This window comes from Astatotilapia calliptera, chromosome 19 (assembly GCF_964374335.1).
Source record: "Astatotilapia calliptera chromosome 19, fAstCal68.1, whole genome shotgun sequence".
Taxonomy (NCBI): Eukaryota; Metazoa; Chordata; class Actinopteri; order Cichliformes; family Cichlidae; genus Astatotilapia; species Astatotilapia calliptera.
The window spans coordinates 21,603,396-21,621,943 of record NC_137440.1 but is presented as its reverse complement, the minus strand read 5'-3'; the positions used below and the strand labels follow the sequence as shown (position 1 = coordinate 21,621,943).

Below are 18,548 nucleotides of genomic sequence, written 5' to 3'. Positions count from 1 at the left end.
AAGTAAATTCCACAAAAGTGCAGGGAAAATACATTTCTGTATTGTATTGCAAAGTGTACTTATGACAAAAAATGACCTATTTTTCCTGGTGTTTTCCTATTATTTTCCAATTATGCAGCTTGTTGCATGAATCGGCATATACAGATTGACATTCATAGTTGTTGTGGTGCTTTTTGTGTTTCTTCATGCCGTTAGTATTTCAGAATTTCCCCTTTTAACTTTAAAACAATAACAGATGGGTGGTGTTGTGCTACGTCTTCGCCGGTTTCTTAGACACTTTGGCACCACCTGGTGTATGAAAACAAGACTGCATATCTACCATTTTATAACATTGTAGTTGTATCTACTTGGATAGGACTACTATTCTAAAATTTACAATAGGTGACTTTCACATGCACCTTCTAGGCTTATAGTGTCAACAGAACATTTTTATTATATTTTATTGTGACCTCATGTTGAAAAGCTGTTAAATAAAATGGGACATTTATGGGATACTTAAGATTCTTAAAACTACTACTAATTCTAAATGACATATTTCCAACTACAGCTTTGCCTAGGTATGCATTTCAGTTACATATGGTTTGGTTTGGACACACCATGCTCACTCACGTACCTGCACGTACACATACGACTGTCAGTGGTGAATATAACGTTAAGCTGAAAACAGCTTGTTCTGTTTTAGCATGATGTCACTTACATCAGTCTCCTCGTCCCGCTTTTTGGGGGTTTGAAAAACGCACGGACTCACACACACTGACTCTCTGAGAGGTTTATCCGCTCCCTACAGTGTCCCAGCCTATCCCACAACCCCCTGGGGCTGTAACCTGTGATCCAGGAGAACTGTACTCTGGGTAACACTGTTTTCATAACCACTCCCAGTCAGTCCACAAACACACAGAACCACAGAACATATGTAGCACATTACATACTCATGCACACACACTCACATTGACAGGGTCTACAAACATACAAATGTGGAAAGCTTCACAGACTTTCCTGCTACGTTAGTGTTTTGGGGTCAACCGCTATTAATTCCAGGAAATTTAAGCTAATAAGCCAGACATTTAATAGTGCACTGTATAACAGACCCATGTGCATGTGTGTGTCTGTATAGCATTATCAAGTTTCTTCATCAGTATCAAGTCGGTTCAGCAACAGTGCAATGCACAGCTGCTGTGGATGTGTGCATATGTGGATCACTATATAGTGCTAGTCACTTCAATGAAAAGAGATAGGACATCTGCACCGGCAGCATGCCTTTTTCTCATGCCTTTCTCCTCAGAGGCGAGACAAAATATGACTGAGCTGTTTCACAAACAGCCTGCGGGAACAGGGAACACAACATACTGGCAAAGTGGCTCTGTCTGCATGTCCTTGAGATTGTTTCCAGGGCACTGTGAACAGATAACGTTCATACATTCAGACAGAAGTTGGAGCAATTTAAGGACACAAAGTTCACTTTATTTTTGGTTCAAACAAATATTACACACATCTTAAGCCCCTTATCTCTCCACATGAGAGCTTTGAAGCACATAGCTGACAATGCACTTTAAATATCAATCTTTGCTTTCTTTGGATCATTATTTTTTCTTTTTTTCTAGATACCAGTATAATGGTACCCCTCTCAAAATCTCAACCTTGGCATTTTTATGCCAAACATAAGCCTCGTTGGTCACTTGACAATCTCTGAAACCACTTTAGAGCCAGACATCCACTCCAATTGATGTCACCATGGTGCTGTGTTAGTTTCATCTTATATAACATACTCAATGAGCAGCTGTGTGGTGGCTCTAGCTATGGCCTGGGGATTGATAAGAGTTTGAGGAGAGTGAATGGACATCTGTTTATTAGTATGATAGCATTGCCTAATTTCTTTTCCGCCTCCCATAATATCCCTTTACTCCATCTCCCTTAGTAATTGAGAATGAGTAATAGCACAAACAGAAACATTTAAGACAGAAGTTGCTGACAGTCAGTATTATTTTCACCTTGACACGTGTTGTGTACCAGCTTTTATTTTCCATAAATTCAGCTGATTCCAGTAATCTGAAACCAGAACCTTTAAAGGGGAAAATAAATCAGAGATTTTGCAGGAAAGAACAGCCGGTGTGTCTTTGGTGCTATGTTATGTAACCCTGTTAGTGGTAGGACAAATAAAACTAGAAGACAAACATCTTGTTCTTTAACAAAAATACATTATACATACAGTAACAAATCAGCAACTTTGAATAATGTAATATCAATACATTGCTGCTGTTTTTTATCTAAAAAAACAGTCACAGACAGATTATGAGACTTCCGTCCCTGGACACAGACACAGATGTCCCCTACCCTAAAACTTTTCATACTAGGTTATGAAAAAACAAGACGTAAGTTTTGATATTGAAAAGGTGGTTTAATGCTCTTACTGATTTACATTTCTGTGTGTTAGACTCTTCAAAGTATATAATTGAGTAAAATGATCCCTGGATACAAAGTACTGCAAGGTAAAGATGCAAACTTATGTAAAAACAATCTTGAAAATGAATTATCTGGTAATAAAGTAAATGGTGTCAAAATGAAAATAAATATACTTAAAATAAATTCAACCTAATGTACAGAAAGGCAGTGTTTTTATTCTTCGGCTATGAAAAGCTACTCTCATCTGGTTTGAATAATGACGCACCCAACCCACATACTCTTCTTTGCTGCAGGAGTCAACCTCCAGATGTTGGACGAAACCTTTCAACATTCCTACTACTAGTCTGCTAACTGCCCTTACAAATATACACACATACTTTGTAGGTTGCACACACACAAGGAAGTTCAAAGCTGTGCCAGAGGGGAGCAGGTGGCCAGAAACAACACACTGCATCTAAACAGTTCTAAAGCCTGCAGTCTGAATATTCAAAGTCTAATCGTCCATAGAAAGGAATTGCAGAAAACAGAAATTCTATTGTTATTTTGAAGTAACCCCATGTAATTGTAAAATTGTTGCACATATATCCATATATGCTTTTATTTTGTTATTGTTGTTATTGATGGATACAGGGTCAGGTTTGCAGAAGCAATTATTGGTACGAACTTGTCCATCATTCATGACTAGCGCAAAGACAATCAGGAAACAAGAAGAGAAAATCATTGCAGACCACCACACACACACACACACACACATACACACACACACACCAAAACACCAAAGGAAATCTGTTTTTCCTCTCACAGCTACCCTAACAGCAAACTTTCCTGTCACTTTCAAATGCATGTCAATGCCAAATATCTGTTCATGCAGGCAAGCATGTATATATACTAAAACTACTGACTATATGTACTGTACATTAGGTTAGTTATTTTGTACATAATAAATATTTATTTCAGTGCTCACAGACATCTTCGCACTGCTTGTATAAATTCTCAAAACTTAAAAAGTTAAAAGCATTAAAAGCATTTATTTAGCAATTTAACATAGTATGTGTATATCTGTTTCCATATGGATACTGTGTCTCTCCTAATAAATGTAGAAACATTGTAAACACACTGAGAGACACCAGACCTGAATATACTTTGCCAAAAGTTGAAGGCCAGAGGCTCTTTTTTGTTAGCATTTACTATACTTATGCCTTTCCTAATGTTAAGATGTGCCAATGTAATGAAAGTAATGCTATTTAGTGTAATTTCATTTTCTATCTTGAAATTGTTGGATGCATGTTTGTTTTTACACTTGTGAATATGTGCGAGTTTTGTCAGGTGAGAGTTGTGTTATAGTTGAGAAACAGCTTGTGAGCTGCCTACTAAGTCCTGGAAGTTCAATCACAGTTTGAGCATAAGAAGAACAATAAAATAGTTTGTGTTTAGTCATTTATTTGTTTTGGTGGTTTGTGAACAGCATGTGCTTGTAGTCCATTGATGAGAAGAAACACAAAGATTCAATCTTTCATTCCATAAAAACAAGACTACTGTGAATATTTTGCCTGTGAAGTCATTGACTAATTCTTCCATGGAAGTTGTTCTTTTTCAAAAACAGATGGGTCTTCTCAGCAGTATGAGTGTACAGAAGGGTGTCAGCTAAAATAGAAGGTACATGCTGTGAGCTTGATTCTCAGATGAACACATCTGTTAGCATAACTATTCCTGAAGAAAAAACACTCCCTTGCCCTTCTGGTATTAATCGCAGCTCCTTACAAATGTGGAAAGGCTCACTGCAGAGCTCAAAATCACAGATTTTCCCCCACAAACATCTGACACCAAATAGCACATAAGAGATGAAGTCTCGAATTGAAAGCTGACGCCTCTAGCTGTCCAGTCTCTGTTCTAGTCTCATTATCTGCTTCAATAAATACAAAGAAAAATAAATCCATCTTTAAATACCACAAATGTTCAGCCTCAGAGCCAGACTAGAAAAAGTCAGGGAATTAACAAAGTCATTAGGACTTATCCTTTGTGGTTCAGGAACATGTGTCCAAAATGATATTGCAATCCATCCAAGACTTGCTGAGAAATATGGGAGGCCAACGGATGTACATTACCATCTCCGCAGTCACTGCTTTTCCTAACAAAAGAAAATACTCTATTAATTTAAGAAGAGATGGTCACTTCATTATATTGCAGTACTTTTAACTGTATTTTTGCAAAGATGGCTGCACACACAAACTCAGACACCACAGCTGTACAGAAACCTTACCTGGTGTTTCTCACGTTTTAGGACTGAGGAACTAAAAGGAGAACAAATACCTTCTTATGGACTTCAGATCCTTAGATAAAGCGTTCCTTCACTCAGTTCTTTCCTTACTTCATAATCTGGAGCCTGCAGTAAAACTTTCCTTATTTTCAAAAACACTTCACCACTACCACATGCTAAAAACATAAAAAGTAATATATAACACACTTTAAAACAAGTCACATTATCTGTAAATGAATAAATACAAAATATAAAGTTATTAATACTAATTAATTATGCTAAACCTTTACTGTTTTTACATGTTTAAGTTGGAGAAGTCATATTTATCTGCAGTAGTTTAAAAAACTTCAGGTGTTATTTCTTTTCCAGATACGAAGATGAGATGGTGTTTGGGAAGTGATTTTCAACTTATTAATGTTGCGTAGCACTTTTTCACCTCCTAGATTATTTATTGATACATTTTAATAAAGAGATTTTTGCTCTTTGATCTTTTCATGCCTGCCTGCCTCCGTGCCATGTTTAATATTCCTGTAAGGACTTCCAGCAGTGTTTATGTGATCTTCTATGAATAAAAGAACCAGTGCAACGTAACTTCAACTTGACTTTTCAGCTTTAATGGATGAAACACACTTTAAAATCTAAGGTAAGCATCTCACCTGACACTACCATGTGTCTCGGTGATTTTGATTTATTCATTTATTCATTGGTTAGATGCAAATCTGTGTCGGCTCAACTGAAATGGTCTGTTGCATAGACTAGGTAGTTTTTTGAACTTGAAAGCCTGTTTCAGCATAGTGATGGCCTTGTATGATAAGATTAGTGGTAACTGGGTAGTTTTTAATCTAACATGAACATTTACACCCACTAGTGCTCCTTTAGACTTTGTTTTGTACCAGGGTGATGCAGCTCTGATTCACTTTTATAAACATTTTTGTGTTTTTACAGTGTGATATCGCTCTTACCCTATGTGTGGCACTAAAAGCTGAAGATAGCTCTATATTTTTACTCAGCTTTTTCGCACACAGGCACAGTTAATCCCATGCAGTTTCAATAAAAGCACATGGTTCGCACTAATGCTTTGATCTCTTCTCTCCCCATCTCATGCTGTTTTGAGAAATGGGTCCCAAAGTTACATAAACGTACTTTCTGTGTTTGACCATACCCCACTGCTGATGTATGTACCCTATGTGTGTGTGAGTACTGTTTACCCTGACTTACAAGGCAAGCCCTCTATCCCAGAACTCTATCAAATCTCTAATAATTTGAAACTGGTTCATCTCCACTCAAAGTCAACCAGGAATCCAGCTGCTTCACTGTCTGGATAAACAGGTTCGGAGCACTGTGGAATGGCTCATAAAACCTTTGCCAATCCCCTCTACAATCCCTGCTTTGCTCCCCACATGAGTTTTGAAAGAGTTTGGCATTTCCCTGTAAAGAATTCTTGAAGATCACAGAAGACTTCTCTGTGTCGATTTTTGTTTTTGTATAAAACAGTATAAAATCTGTACAGTGATACGGATGTAGTTTCTACAAAATCTATTTACCAAGGCTACTGCATTTTTCAAGAATAGGGCTGAGACACGTTGGGGTGACTTCGATTGAATAGGTTCAGTTTGGCTATTCACACTGTTCATCCTGAATTAAAGAACTTAGACATCAGAGAATACGTAAAACACAGAGTGAATTCTTCATCTGTGGGGGAAAAGGTATAATTTCTGGATAACTTGAATAAACTTGAAAAAAAAAGTACTTTCCCTTGTTGTCCCTGTGCTATCATGCACACAGTTCAAAAGCAATACGAAAATCTCTGATGTTGGACTGCCATCTGCTGAGCAGTTTAGGTAAAAACCTTTAACCCCATTGTTTCTGTCTGACTTTTTAAATGTTCGTTGATCTTTTACAATGAAAAACAAACATTACTGGAACTAGCCGTTGAATATGAAGATTTTAACTGCCGTGAATTTAAATTTACTTACAACTAAACACTTTAGATTCATAACTCTGAGCTTTCAAATTTACATGTAACGTTACATGATGAAAGGATTACAGCGCCATCTCATACATCCCCATCAACACACTGCTGTCTTGAAAATTAGCCTCTGTACACCACCACACTGGATTTTAAAGGAAACAATCAAGATAGGATTAAAGTGCAGACATGAAACCACTTCAGCTGCATTCAGTAATCTTTTAGGCTCTTTGGTGTTTACTGGCCAGTGCATTTCTTCTTTGTAAGAATGCACGTATCTTAGATATGACTGTTCCTGAAGTTTAGGGTTTTTTTCTGTCTTTGTGACAAGTTTATTTTAGTTTTTCCTTCATGTGCGCCAACATATCTTTGGACCCTATACTGAGAGTTCCAGTGAACTCCTACCAAATAAATGTTCAGCATTTAGAATCAACTCCATATCCTTCATCTGTTTAATTCATCAAGCGAACAGGTTTCATCTGGCTATGAAACATGTCAATGACATTTTATTCTGAATTTCAGTCACATCTGGAATAGTGAAATTGTGACATTGCCCAAATGAACACTGCTCCCACCTCCAATTCAAAAACATATAAGATATTAGAGATTGCAATACATGTTCAAACTTAGCCACACCTCTGAGATGTCAATCATGAATATTTAAATAGCCAAAATAATACTGTACATTAAGGATATAACTTATGGTTATAGTAATGAGGTTTTATAGCCAGTAACATCTTAATGAGCTGTTATTTCAGAAACAAAACAGTAGCCAGACATTAGCAAGTACATGCATCTCATTTCCAGTTTTAAGATGCTACAATGTACCTTTGGTCCATATACAAATGAAGATACACCAGAAGAGTCAAAATTATATAGTAAAGTGCATACTTTTGATGGAGAAAAAGATAGATTCCCCCAGAATAATACATGATGAAGAAAGATTATTCGCAATAGAAGACATGCTAATTAAAGTCATTTATTATCCTCACTGATGACACAGTCTTATCAGTGCTCATTTACAAGCACAGCACAGGGCCATCTCATATACAGCGTAAACATTTCCTTGAACAGAATCGGATTAATACTGCTACCTAAGTCTCTGTGAGAGACACATCCAAGACTGCTAAACAGAGGATAAATGGCATGATGTGAAATACCAATTTGTGTAGCTCATCAGCTGTAGGATGTTTGGAGTCCATTATCCTGGGTTCAACTTTAGAAACAAATGTAACAGAGGGGCTTAAGGAATGCACATCTTCTGTTTGGGCCATGATGGTAGTGTAGCCATCTCTTCATAGGTGCAATGACAATTTAACCCACCAAAAAAATGAAAAGAAAAAAGAAGCAGCACAATACTACGGTGTATTCTAGTTTAACATTTATAGTTTTATTTCTGCAAAAGAATGTTTACTGTGGTTTGTAATGGACAGGTTACATTTTCACCACATTTTTTCAGTTTATTGCTTTTAAAGTAGAGTAAAAATCAGGTTAAGGTTCTGCAGGCTTTAGCTGTGAGCAGATTTGTGTGCTTGAGAAGGCAAGCAGGGGCTTCAAGCTGTCGAGCATGGGCCCTTGTTTGTCAAAGTCTGCCTAATAACTTCATTACACAGGCTCCTCCTGCTTTTTGAGCTTTCATCTGCTAGTTCTTCCACCTCCATGAAGAAGTTACTTCTCACTTTGAAATGTAGCATTAGTCTATTTAGTAAGGTCTTAAGGCAGTAGCCTTTGCTTTTTGCATTCCAGGGTACTGCTGTTACGGTGTTTCAGATCACACACACACCCAAAAAAAAAAAAAAAAAAAAAAAAAAAAAAAAGGGGGGGGGGGGGGGTAGTTGGAAGCCACTGTTATAATGTTATAATGCCAAAGCTCCACGAGGAGAGACAAATCCCTTTGGGGTTGTGTCAGGAAGGAAATCTGGCATAAAACTCTGCCAAAGCATCACACAATATGGTTTTGGCTCCTGAAATTATGTTCCCATACAAGTAAAATTAATTTGCAATTGCATTTTGTAAAGCCTTTGAAAACATCTTTTCATTTTCAGACCATCAATCAAAATCAGTTGTAAAGCAAAACATCTCTTTTTTGTAAACAAAACCAAGTAGTATTTGCACCTACAACCAACCACTGAATAACAACAAATCTTAATAGGTAACTAAGTGGAAAGACCCTGCTTTCACTGACTAACTCCTGGATATAATTTTCCCACTTGCCAGCCTGCCTCCTTATGCCAACTTTGAACGTCTTGCAAAACTGCACAGTGTCTTGTTGGAGAAATTTTAAGTTGTCCATTCCAGTTTAGCTGTAAGGGAACAAAGGTTTTTAGAAGACCAGGTTGCACACTGAATAGGTACAGTATGAATACAATTATTACAAAACACACAATTTGCTGACAGATGTAATGGAATATTAAGCTTAGATTCAAGTCCAAGCAACAAAAACACAAAACAATAATAAAATAATAACATTACAGAGCAGCTGTTGTTGTGCAAAGGAAAAAGAATATCTTCCAATGTTTATTACAACCTGTGTTCACATAAATGTAAGAAGTCTGGTTGTTGTAGATTTTTAGCAATGACCTAACGTCATAACCATCATGTAAACATTTTCTCTACATGGTGTAAGGGACTGGGGGACTTCGGCTACAGAAAGCTACAGTTTTAAATGCATTTGCTTAACTGAGGTTTGAACAGGGTTTGTACAACAACAAAGATTCATGACTAAAAATGAATAGCTAGTGTTAGAATGTATACACACATGGACACTTGTAACCAAAAACCAAAAGGCAGACTAAAACCTCTAACCAGTCTGATTAATTCATCTACACAAGCTAAACAGGAGGGTTTTTGTACACTCTTGAAACAGTATCCAAATGCTCAGCTCAAAAAACAAAACAAGAAAAAAGAAAAAACTGACTGCAATGCTTTAAATTTAGTTAGCAATGCTAATACTCTCAAAACACTACATTCAGTTTTTATTTTCCATTAGGAGGTAGGGGAGAAAACCAACAATACCAGCATATAAATGCAGGTTCTCCAGCAACATTGATGCAGTGCATGTAAACACATTCTGATTTCCTGCCATTACCTGATGTCTCCGAGGAACAGTTTGTGAATGGAGAAGTAATTAACCTAAGCAATATGTAATAAAACTCCTTGTGAGGCATTTTAGACTAGAAAATAGACCTGCTTACTCAACTACTCTGTAACTACCATTTTCCCACTTTTCTAATTTCTGCTCGTCATGAATGTCACAACAAGAATTGGATAACTCAAAGTATAACTTCCACAGATTTTGCTACATCATACAATATTTTGACAATTTCTGCCAAAAAAAGAAAAAAAAAAAAAAGAAAAATGATATCAGTAGCATTCTGAGAATGCGAAATGTACTTGTCAATAGAGACAAAACTGTTGGAATTAAAATAAAGAGTTTAAGACTAAATAGCACATGTTTTTAAGTGTTTTGTTCTTTTAAAATCAGTTTCTATACATCTGACAGCTTGTAAAGGCCTCAAGTGAAAGGAAAGTTTTATAGCATAGAGGAGAATATGGCCCCACCCAATCACCCCATTATGGCCTGTTCAGCTTCATAACAGCTGAGACTGCAAAAAAGAAAAAAAAAAAAAGAAAAAAAAAAAAAAAAAAAAGGCCCATCTTGAGTCCTGGCTATGAGCTATAGAAATCCTGCCATGAGTAAGTAAAATTCTCATTTACATAAATTCATAGCTGCTAAGGCATGAGTATACTAGTCATGAATGTGCATGCAGATGACTGTGCGTCACTTGTAAAGGCAGGCAGATATAGTCAAGCTACTAATAACGTTAATGCTTTAGGGTCTCTTAACTGTGCAATGATTATAGCTGGAGCAAATATCAGCCAGCTGAATTTGAATTATTTTACGGGAAACATTAAAGAGAATAAATCAGGTACAGCATCTAACCCTGTAAACATAAGCCATGTTTACAGGCATCTGAAAATGTTTAACTTTTTTAAAAAATAAAACGTAATTTAAAAGCAAATACACGTAACGAGTACTCAAACAGGAATGTTATGGAGTGCTGAAATATTTGTAGGAAATACTGGAATAATATCAGCACCCACTGCAAAGTTATGCTGTGATGGCAAGGGGAAGATGACTGTTTAGAGAGAATGCCAGTCACGTCTGAGCTTTAGATAGAGAAGAAGCTGACCACGTCCAGTTTCTGGATTTTAGCTGACAGCAGCAAATCTGGTGGCGGTGTGGGGCAAAGGCCAGTAGCTTTGGTGAGGCTCCAAAACCATAATGGAGGATAGGATTGTGAGGTCTCCAGCGTTGTCCTTGACTTATTAGGAAGTCATGGTCTTCGTGCCCACTACATGCTCTTCATCTATAGCTTTTAACACAGAGACCTGAAAATGGAAAGGAATTAAGATCTGGGTCCAGTATTCTCACATCACCTTGATTTTTATGTATATATTTTATGCAAATATGTTTGATCCAGTATGGCATGATGACTTCTCAAATTGATAGGCCAGGACATTTCTACCACTAAAACATGTTAAAGTACACTAGTACACTTTAAAATAGCACATAAGAATACAAGTGTTCTAGACTAACGTAAGGAATTTTTCTTAATTATTACATTATTAAAATGGACACTAAGTAAATATAGTGAAGACAGCAGAGTTCATTTATGACTAAATGAAATGCAATATATCAGAAAATATCCAAATAAATTTGCTTCTAAAATTTATTTGGATTTTAGAACTTTTTTTTTTTCCAGGACACAGGAACTCACCATAAACTGGTCCCCGTTAGTGAACCTCCTCTCAATCTCTTTTCCCAGGTCATTGTCTGGCAATTTAAGGTCCTCTCTGGTTTCTCCGTTGTCATCCATCAGAGCCAAGAAACCATCAGCCACATCAATTACCTAAATTTGCCATTGTAAACAGAATGGAAGAGGTTAATAGTTTAGGAAATCATAAGAGTGATTCAAGTACTTTTTCCTATTGCAATTGCTGTAAACTAGAGCTGGGCGATAGAACGATAACGATATGTATCGCGATATAACTTTTACTCGATAGAGAAATTAAGCTATCGCGATAGACTTCGCCGCTCTTGTCCTCAAAAAAAAAAAAAAAAAAAGGTCAGCCAATCCAAATTAAGTAGCGCAGAGCCGAACCAATCACAGCCGCAGCGTCACGTCGCGTGACTTGTTACGTACAGCACAAGTGCCAAGCCGCACGTGTGTTTGTTTGGGAAGCAGCCAGCGGGTAATGGAGGAAATGAGTGTGCCGACTAGAAAAATCAACCGAGCGTGACCGAAGAGAAAACAGATGATGGTTCCAATGCCGGAGAGATTGTCGAACGGAAGAGCCAAAGAAGTTCCGTAGTGTGAAGGTATTTCGGCTATTTCAAGTCTGACAAAAAACAGAGTAGCGTGCACTGTAAATTGTGCCGAAAGCAAGTCTGGAAATACAATAAACTGGTGCATGCGTCACACTGTGCGCCACGTTATTGTTTCGGTGAAATGAATTTCTACAATACTGTTAATTCTACTCTCTGCAGTGTTTAAATGCTTACATATACACACAGTTACTGTCCGTCCACACATACGACTCGGTTCTGCTTCTATGCCGCAGCTTTGTTTACTTTTTCCCACCGAGGCTTCTAGACTTCTGATTGGCCAACATTTCTGCACGGTTAGGAATCTAGCGCCACCTGCTGCTTTGGCATGTTCATAGCAGCGTTTTCCTTCATTTCTCCCTTTGTGTGTGGACGGGATTATTTTTTAAAACGAAAACGGAAAGTCTCAGTTTTCAAAAATACCCGTGTACGTGTGGACGTAGCCTCAGTCTCTGACTGGAAGCGCTGATTCGTCATTCGGCTTTTGTCAGACTAAAGTAACTGTTAAAACTGTTTGAAAAGCTCAGCTATACAACAAGGAGAGATTGAGAATTTCCTTTTAGTTCTCAGTTTATTTGATACTGACAAAAGTTAGTCAGTTTTGTCTGTTCTTCTGTAAAACAAACTAAGATTTATTTTTAGAATTAATATTTTGTTTCTAAGTGGAATTGACAATTTAGTCTGTTTCGTTTGTTCTATTTTGAAACTTAAACGCTTTAGCGGCTGCCTTTTGTGTAGTTTGCAATATTTGCCTTCATTTATCTGAAAAAGTCTCATGTTCCTTAAGTACATCTACCCTGTTGAACTTATTATGGGAAATAAATATTTAAATAAAAACAAGCTGCTGATTATTTCACATTTTACTTGTGAGCAACGGCACATTTAAATCTTACAAATATAGTTATTTGGCTTATATCGTGATAGATATCGTTATCGCCTGAAATGAAAAAAACATATCGTGATATGAAAAAATCTCATATCGCCCAGCTCTACTGTAAACATTAATTTTAATGCTTTCTTCATAACACTGTGGTGATTCACACCAACAGAAAGCATTTACTGTGAAGCAGCAATACACAGAACATTGTGGTTTAGATCAATAACAAAGCCCTAAAAACAAGAAAACGTTTATAAAAATAAAATTAAAAGGAGGCAGTATATATTGTAACTTGACTTTAGGTTAAGACTGGCAATATGACCTCAAATCAAAAATCACAAATTAATTGAACATTTTACCCTCATTCTAATTCATGAATGATTATTTTATATGTAAATATGTTGAACTACTAAAGCTGGGAGATTTTTTTACACTATTATAACTGTGCCTCTAAGTGTTGTAGCTGTATATTGCAGTGGTTTCACCTAAAATATTAAAAGAATGTCTTTTGTCACTATACACATGAGATTCTCCTACCCAGTGCAGACATGTGGGAAAAGAAGAAGGGAGGGGGGGGGGGGGGGGGGGGGCACTATATACATATGAACAGTCCTAATTCAAAAAAATATCCATTATACAAATATACAAATTAGGGCTGTGCAATATGTCCCAAAATCTCATATCCCGATATAAGACATTTCTCATCCCGATAGCGACATACCACAAAATAGTGCATTTTCTGTAAATTCTGCGAATCTCGGGGAATTCTATTTGTGTGAAGTGTTTTCAGTTGGCCGTCGTGTACCTGGAGTCGAGTGTTTTGACTGATCCATGAAACTGCTGCGGGGAAAAGCCTTTTCTCAAGTTTGAGTCTAAGGTTTATTTTGAGCACCTAATGACTTTTTTTTTTTTTGCTTCTCATCTGTAAACTCTCCACACTCTTACACATGAGTCTTGCGTAGCTAGTAGAAGTGGTTTGTCGTGTTTGAGTCTGTGGTGGGGACTGGTTTGCGGCATAATTTGCATAGTACAGTTTTCTGGTTCGTGTCAGACTTTTCATAACCAAACTATATCCATGCTACAGAGGTAGCCCCTCGTTTAGGAATAAGATCCGTGATTTGTTTTGACTGGTTTTTCTGTTTGGACCTACCTGGTTCTCCCTCATCTCCACTGGCTATGTTGGTATTCTCTGTGGTGACCATCCAAACAAGGAAAAGATCTTGCCGTAAACATTGTACTTTGCAACATCACGAAACTAACGACAGCGTATAATATGAAACGATAGACATTTTAATTTCAACATCTGATATATTTCGTCATATCGCACAGCCCTAATACAAATATTGGGAAAAAATAACACTTCATTTCTAATTTTTATGCATTTACCGTGTGGGTTATATATTGCACAGTGGTATTCTGGGCTAGAGGAAAAACCCTATTATTTTATACATACTACAACCAGAAGGAACTAGTACCTGATGCCAATTACATGGAATTTACGAGATTATTAAGTTAGTGACACCAAATTAAGGTAGAGCTGGGCGATAGAACGATAACGATATGTATTGCGAAATAACTTTTTCTCGATAGAAAAATTAAACTATTGCGATAGGCCTCGCCGCTCTTGTCCTCTTTAAAAAAAAAAAAAACAAAAAAAAAAACAGCCAATCCAAATTAAGTAGCGCAGAACCGAACCAATCACAGCCTCAGCATCACGTCGCGTGACTTGTTACGTATAGCACAAGTGCCAAGCCGCACGTGTATTTGTTTGGGAAGCAGCCAGCCGCTTTGCCGCCCGGGTAATGGAGGAAATGAGTGTGCCGACTAGAGAAAAATCAACCGAGAGCGTGACCGAAGGTTACTGAAGAGAACACAGATGATGGTTCCAATGCCGGAGAGATTGTCGAACGGAAGAGCCATAGAAGTTCCGTAGTGTGAAGGTATTTCGGCCATTTCAAGTCTAAGAAAAAAAAACAGTAGCGCGCACTGTAAATTGTGCCGAAAGCAAGTCTGGAAATACAATAAACCGGTGCATGCTCAATCTCTGACTGGAAGCGCTAATTCGTCATTCGGCTTTTGTCAGACTAAAGTAACTGTTAAAACTGTTTGAAAAGCTAAGCTATACAACAAGGAGAGATTGAGAATTTCCTTTTAGTTCTCAGTTTATTTGATATTGACAAAAGTTAGTCAATTTTGTCTGTTCTTCTGTAAAACAAACTAAGATTTATTTTTAGAATTAATATTTTGTTTCTAAGTGGAATTGACAATTTAGTAGTCTGTTTTGTTTGTTCTATTTTGAAACTTAAACGCTTTAGCAGCTGCCTTTTGTGTAGTTTGCAAGATTTGCCTTTATTTATCTGAAAAAGTCTCATGTTCCTTAAGTACATCTACCCTGTTGAACTTATTATGGGAAATAAATATTTAAATAAAAACAAGCTGCTGATTATTTCACATTTTACTTGTGAGCAACGGCACATTTAAATCTTACAAATATAGTTATTTGGCTTATATCGTGATAGATATCGTTATCGCCTGAAATGAAAAAACATATCATGATATGAAAAAATCTTATATCGCCCAGCTCTAATTTAAGGTAACAGTAGTATAATTTTTACATCTGTGTATCATTTGATGTTGCTACAAGATCCAGATGATGCAATTCCCAAACAGTGCAAGATGGCTGATTACTCACTTTGAACTCAGTATAGATCAAGCCCCCGTCTTAGGTTTTGGGTCTCACATAACTATTGTTTAACATCCCCAGTATCGGCTGCATTTGCAGTTACAGCAATTATCATTTCTCATTCAAATTTAAACTTAGCAGTCTAGCAATGTGCTCTGTCATTCTTTGTTGTGCATGTGCCTATCAGGGACAGTGTCATGTACAGTCTTTAATTCTAAACCATTACCAAAAAAAAAAAGTGCACACTACGTGGAAAAGCACCTAGACAACCGCAGACACCAAAGAAGTTGTGAAGTGTATGGTCTGGGTGGCACATCTATACAAAGCCTGAAATCTGTCACGTGGGCCTCTATACATCCATAGGTAGAACGTAACATAATAAACCACCACCAGGAAAATGCAAATTATAAGACTCATTTGCTACATAGAAGATTTCATTATACGAAGAAAAAGATGCATTTTCTGAAAACTACGGCCTCTAAATAGCCCAACAGTTAGAGAAGACTGCTTATTGGTCAATCCAAACCCTGACCGACCAGTCTGATGCCTGTATATATTTTTTTAAACATACTGAAGCAACACTTCAGCTCTGATAAATGAGACACACCCCTTCAGCAGTCAAACCATTCATTCCTTTCACGCTTTAAACAAATTTCCAAACAGTTACTACCCTTTAGTACTAAATTGTTTAACCTGCACAGCAAGCAATATTGCAAGATATGTCCAAAAGAAACATTCACCTGATAGTCTTTCCTTGTTATATTTGGAACATCCATGTTGTGGGTAGATGGGCAGATATCTTCATACTTTTTCTGTGTAAAGATGTCAAGTCCAGTAAGGTGAACCTGGGAACAATGAACTGATTAGAGCTTACCTTGTGCCAAAGAAGCATTCTGTATTACTTGTACAACTGAGACCCATCAGGCTAAAGTTCCTTAAGCGCTGAATTCTAAAGTATAGACAAAGTGGTTTTACCTTTGCATGTCCATGCTTGCCAGTCTTGGAGGTAGACATGTCAACTATCTTACAGGGACGTCCTTTCAGCATGACATAGCCATTCTTCCTCAGTGCAGAGCACTGCATTGGGTATGTTGTAGAGGCCCCAGCATCAGCAGTGGAGAAATCATCATCTGCCATAGTGGATCCACAGGTTGTACTGTATCACCAGGATACATTTTTTTAAATTAAAAAAATATATACAATAAAAAATAACAATGATAATAAGATGATGATTTAACAAAGAATTTGGTTAATATGATTTGTATAGTGTCAAAAACCAATGGCCCATTGCAAGTTTACAAGAGGAATTATATAAGTGACATTAAAAAGTGAGTAATCAGCACAGATTTCCAGATTATAAACATGACAACTTGGCTCAATCTATCACAATTCAATACTTGATCTAATGTCAGCCATCCCTTTCGAATTACTTTGAGTTTGTTTACTTTGCATTTGTTTTAAAATAATTATTGCATTATTCTAAAAGTTCAATAAAGCTATAATTTTAACATGCATTCCCCAAACTAGTGTAAACATTTCTAGGCGTTGCACCCATACACGGTATCCAAGCTGCCTGCTATCCACCCGAAAAGCTAACGGCTAACGTCATATGTGAATGTGCTAAATCTATTTGGACACCAAGCTGTTGGGTTCCCAAATGTTCCCATAAACACTACTAAGTGGAAAAAAATAATACTCCAACACGGTAACTTGTCAGCCACCCTTTTCGTTCACTGGGTCAAAACAAAAGGTCGCGTTTTTCTCACACTGGCTAGGCTGCTAAGGTTAGACAAGCCCCATTAACGACCTAGCAGGTTACGTGGCAGCTGGGCCAGATGATCATCCGCCACTACAGCTTTAAAACAGTACGCTAACCGCACCTTCATCCTGTCCCTTTTCTGTCATAGTTAGCCACGTTAGCTCGCTAACCCAACCTACATCCACTGACACTGGATAACGATACTGCTGCTAATGTTAGCTTGACAACAGTGCTAAATAAAAACCTCAACGAGCGCCCACTAATTCCAAGTTACCGACAAACTGTCGAGATAACGAATGCATCACAGTGTTAGAGATGAGGTGAGTTTTCATTACACCGCAAACAAGCGCTGCACATAACGTCAGCGCTACTGTCAAAAATATTAAACTTGAGCCTGAACATTTAGCTTACCTTATATCTTAAAGAGAAAAGGGAGAGTCACTTCGCATGCGTGGAGCTTTTGTACCGCATGAGAAGCGGAGAGGGCAGGTACGGGCTCCGGTGGCATGTGTGACGTGTTAGTAGGAGGAGGGTGGGTGCGCGCATATAAACGTTGCAACGTTATGCGCTGGAGCGCAGTGGCTTCCTGGAGGTAACTTCCGCCCTGCCTTGCACACCTGTACAGACCTATCCAAAAAAGCCTTTTTTTTTTTAAAGTCCCCCTGCATCAACAGTAGGCTATATGAAAACTAGTGAAGTGTTTTAAAGCATTTATGAGCTCATTTAATTCGAATCTTCAAATCAAATCATGTAAAACAGGGACCCCTACATAATAAGTACACCCAGGTCCACATTTTTGGGCAAAGCACAGTTTTGTAGTTTTGATTCTGTACACCATCAGAATGGTTTTTAAATCAAACAGTCAAGACATGCTGTGCTTGAAGTTCAGACCTTCAGGTTTAATTCACTAGGTTTAATGAAAATAGTGCATTACTGTTTAGAAATTACAGCTATTTTTATGCATGGTCCACTAGAGGCTCAAAATTAATTTGATAAACTTTTTTAAAATAAATATTTTTAAATATACTTTGCATGCAGTGTATGAAGTCTAGAGGGCATGGACATCACTAAATGTTGCATTTCCTCCTTTGAAATGCTCTGATAGGCCTTTATTGCAGCCACCTTACTGCTTGTTTATGGGTATCTCTGTCTTTAATTTTCTTTTCCCTAATTGAAAAGCATACTCTACTGGAGAGATTAGGAAAAGAGATTGA

The 18,548-nt window shown here is 37.4% G+C and overlaps 1 protein-coding gene across 1 annotated transcript; it reads right to left on the bottom strand.

Annotated features, from left to right (window-relative positions):
- Positions 1–9,551: 9,551 nt before the first annotated feature.
- eif5a2 (eukaryotic translation initiation factor 5A2) lies at positions 9,552–17,892 on the bottom strand. The gene is made up of 5 exons (XM_026152638.2): positions 17,746–17,892; positions 16,551–16,731; positions 16,316–16,420; positions 11,408–11,539; positions 9,552–11,018 (listed from the first exon to the last, which is right to left on the bottom strand). Exons 2-5 carry the CDS (start codon positions 16,710–16,712, stop codon positions 10,956–10,958), a joined length of 462 nt encoding a protein of 153 aa, XP_026008423.1. The 5' UTR covers positions 16,713–16,731; positions 17,746–17,892; the 3' UTR covers positions 9,552–10,955.
- Positions 17,893–18,548: the final 656 nt, after the last annotated feature.

What these genes read in the sequence shown, in the direction of transcription:
- eif5a2 (XM_026152638.2), bottom strand. Translation starts at nt 16,712, where the DNA reads ATGGCAGATGATGATTTCTCCACTGCTGATGCTGGGGCCTCTACAACA. An exon ending in TAACAAGGAAAGACTATCAG is followed by an intron (nt 11,540 to 16,315) that starts GTGAATGTTTCT and finishes TGGCAAATTTAG; the next exon opens with GTAATTGATGTGGCTGATGG. An exon ending in CTAACGGGGACCAGTTTATG is followed by an intron (nt 11,019 to 11,407) that starts GTGAGTTCCTGT and finishes TTCCATTTTCAG; the next exon opens with GTCTCTGTGTTAAAAGCTAT.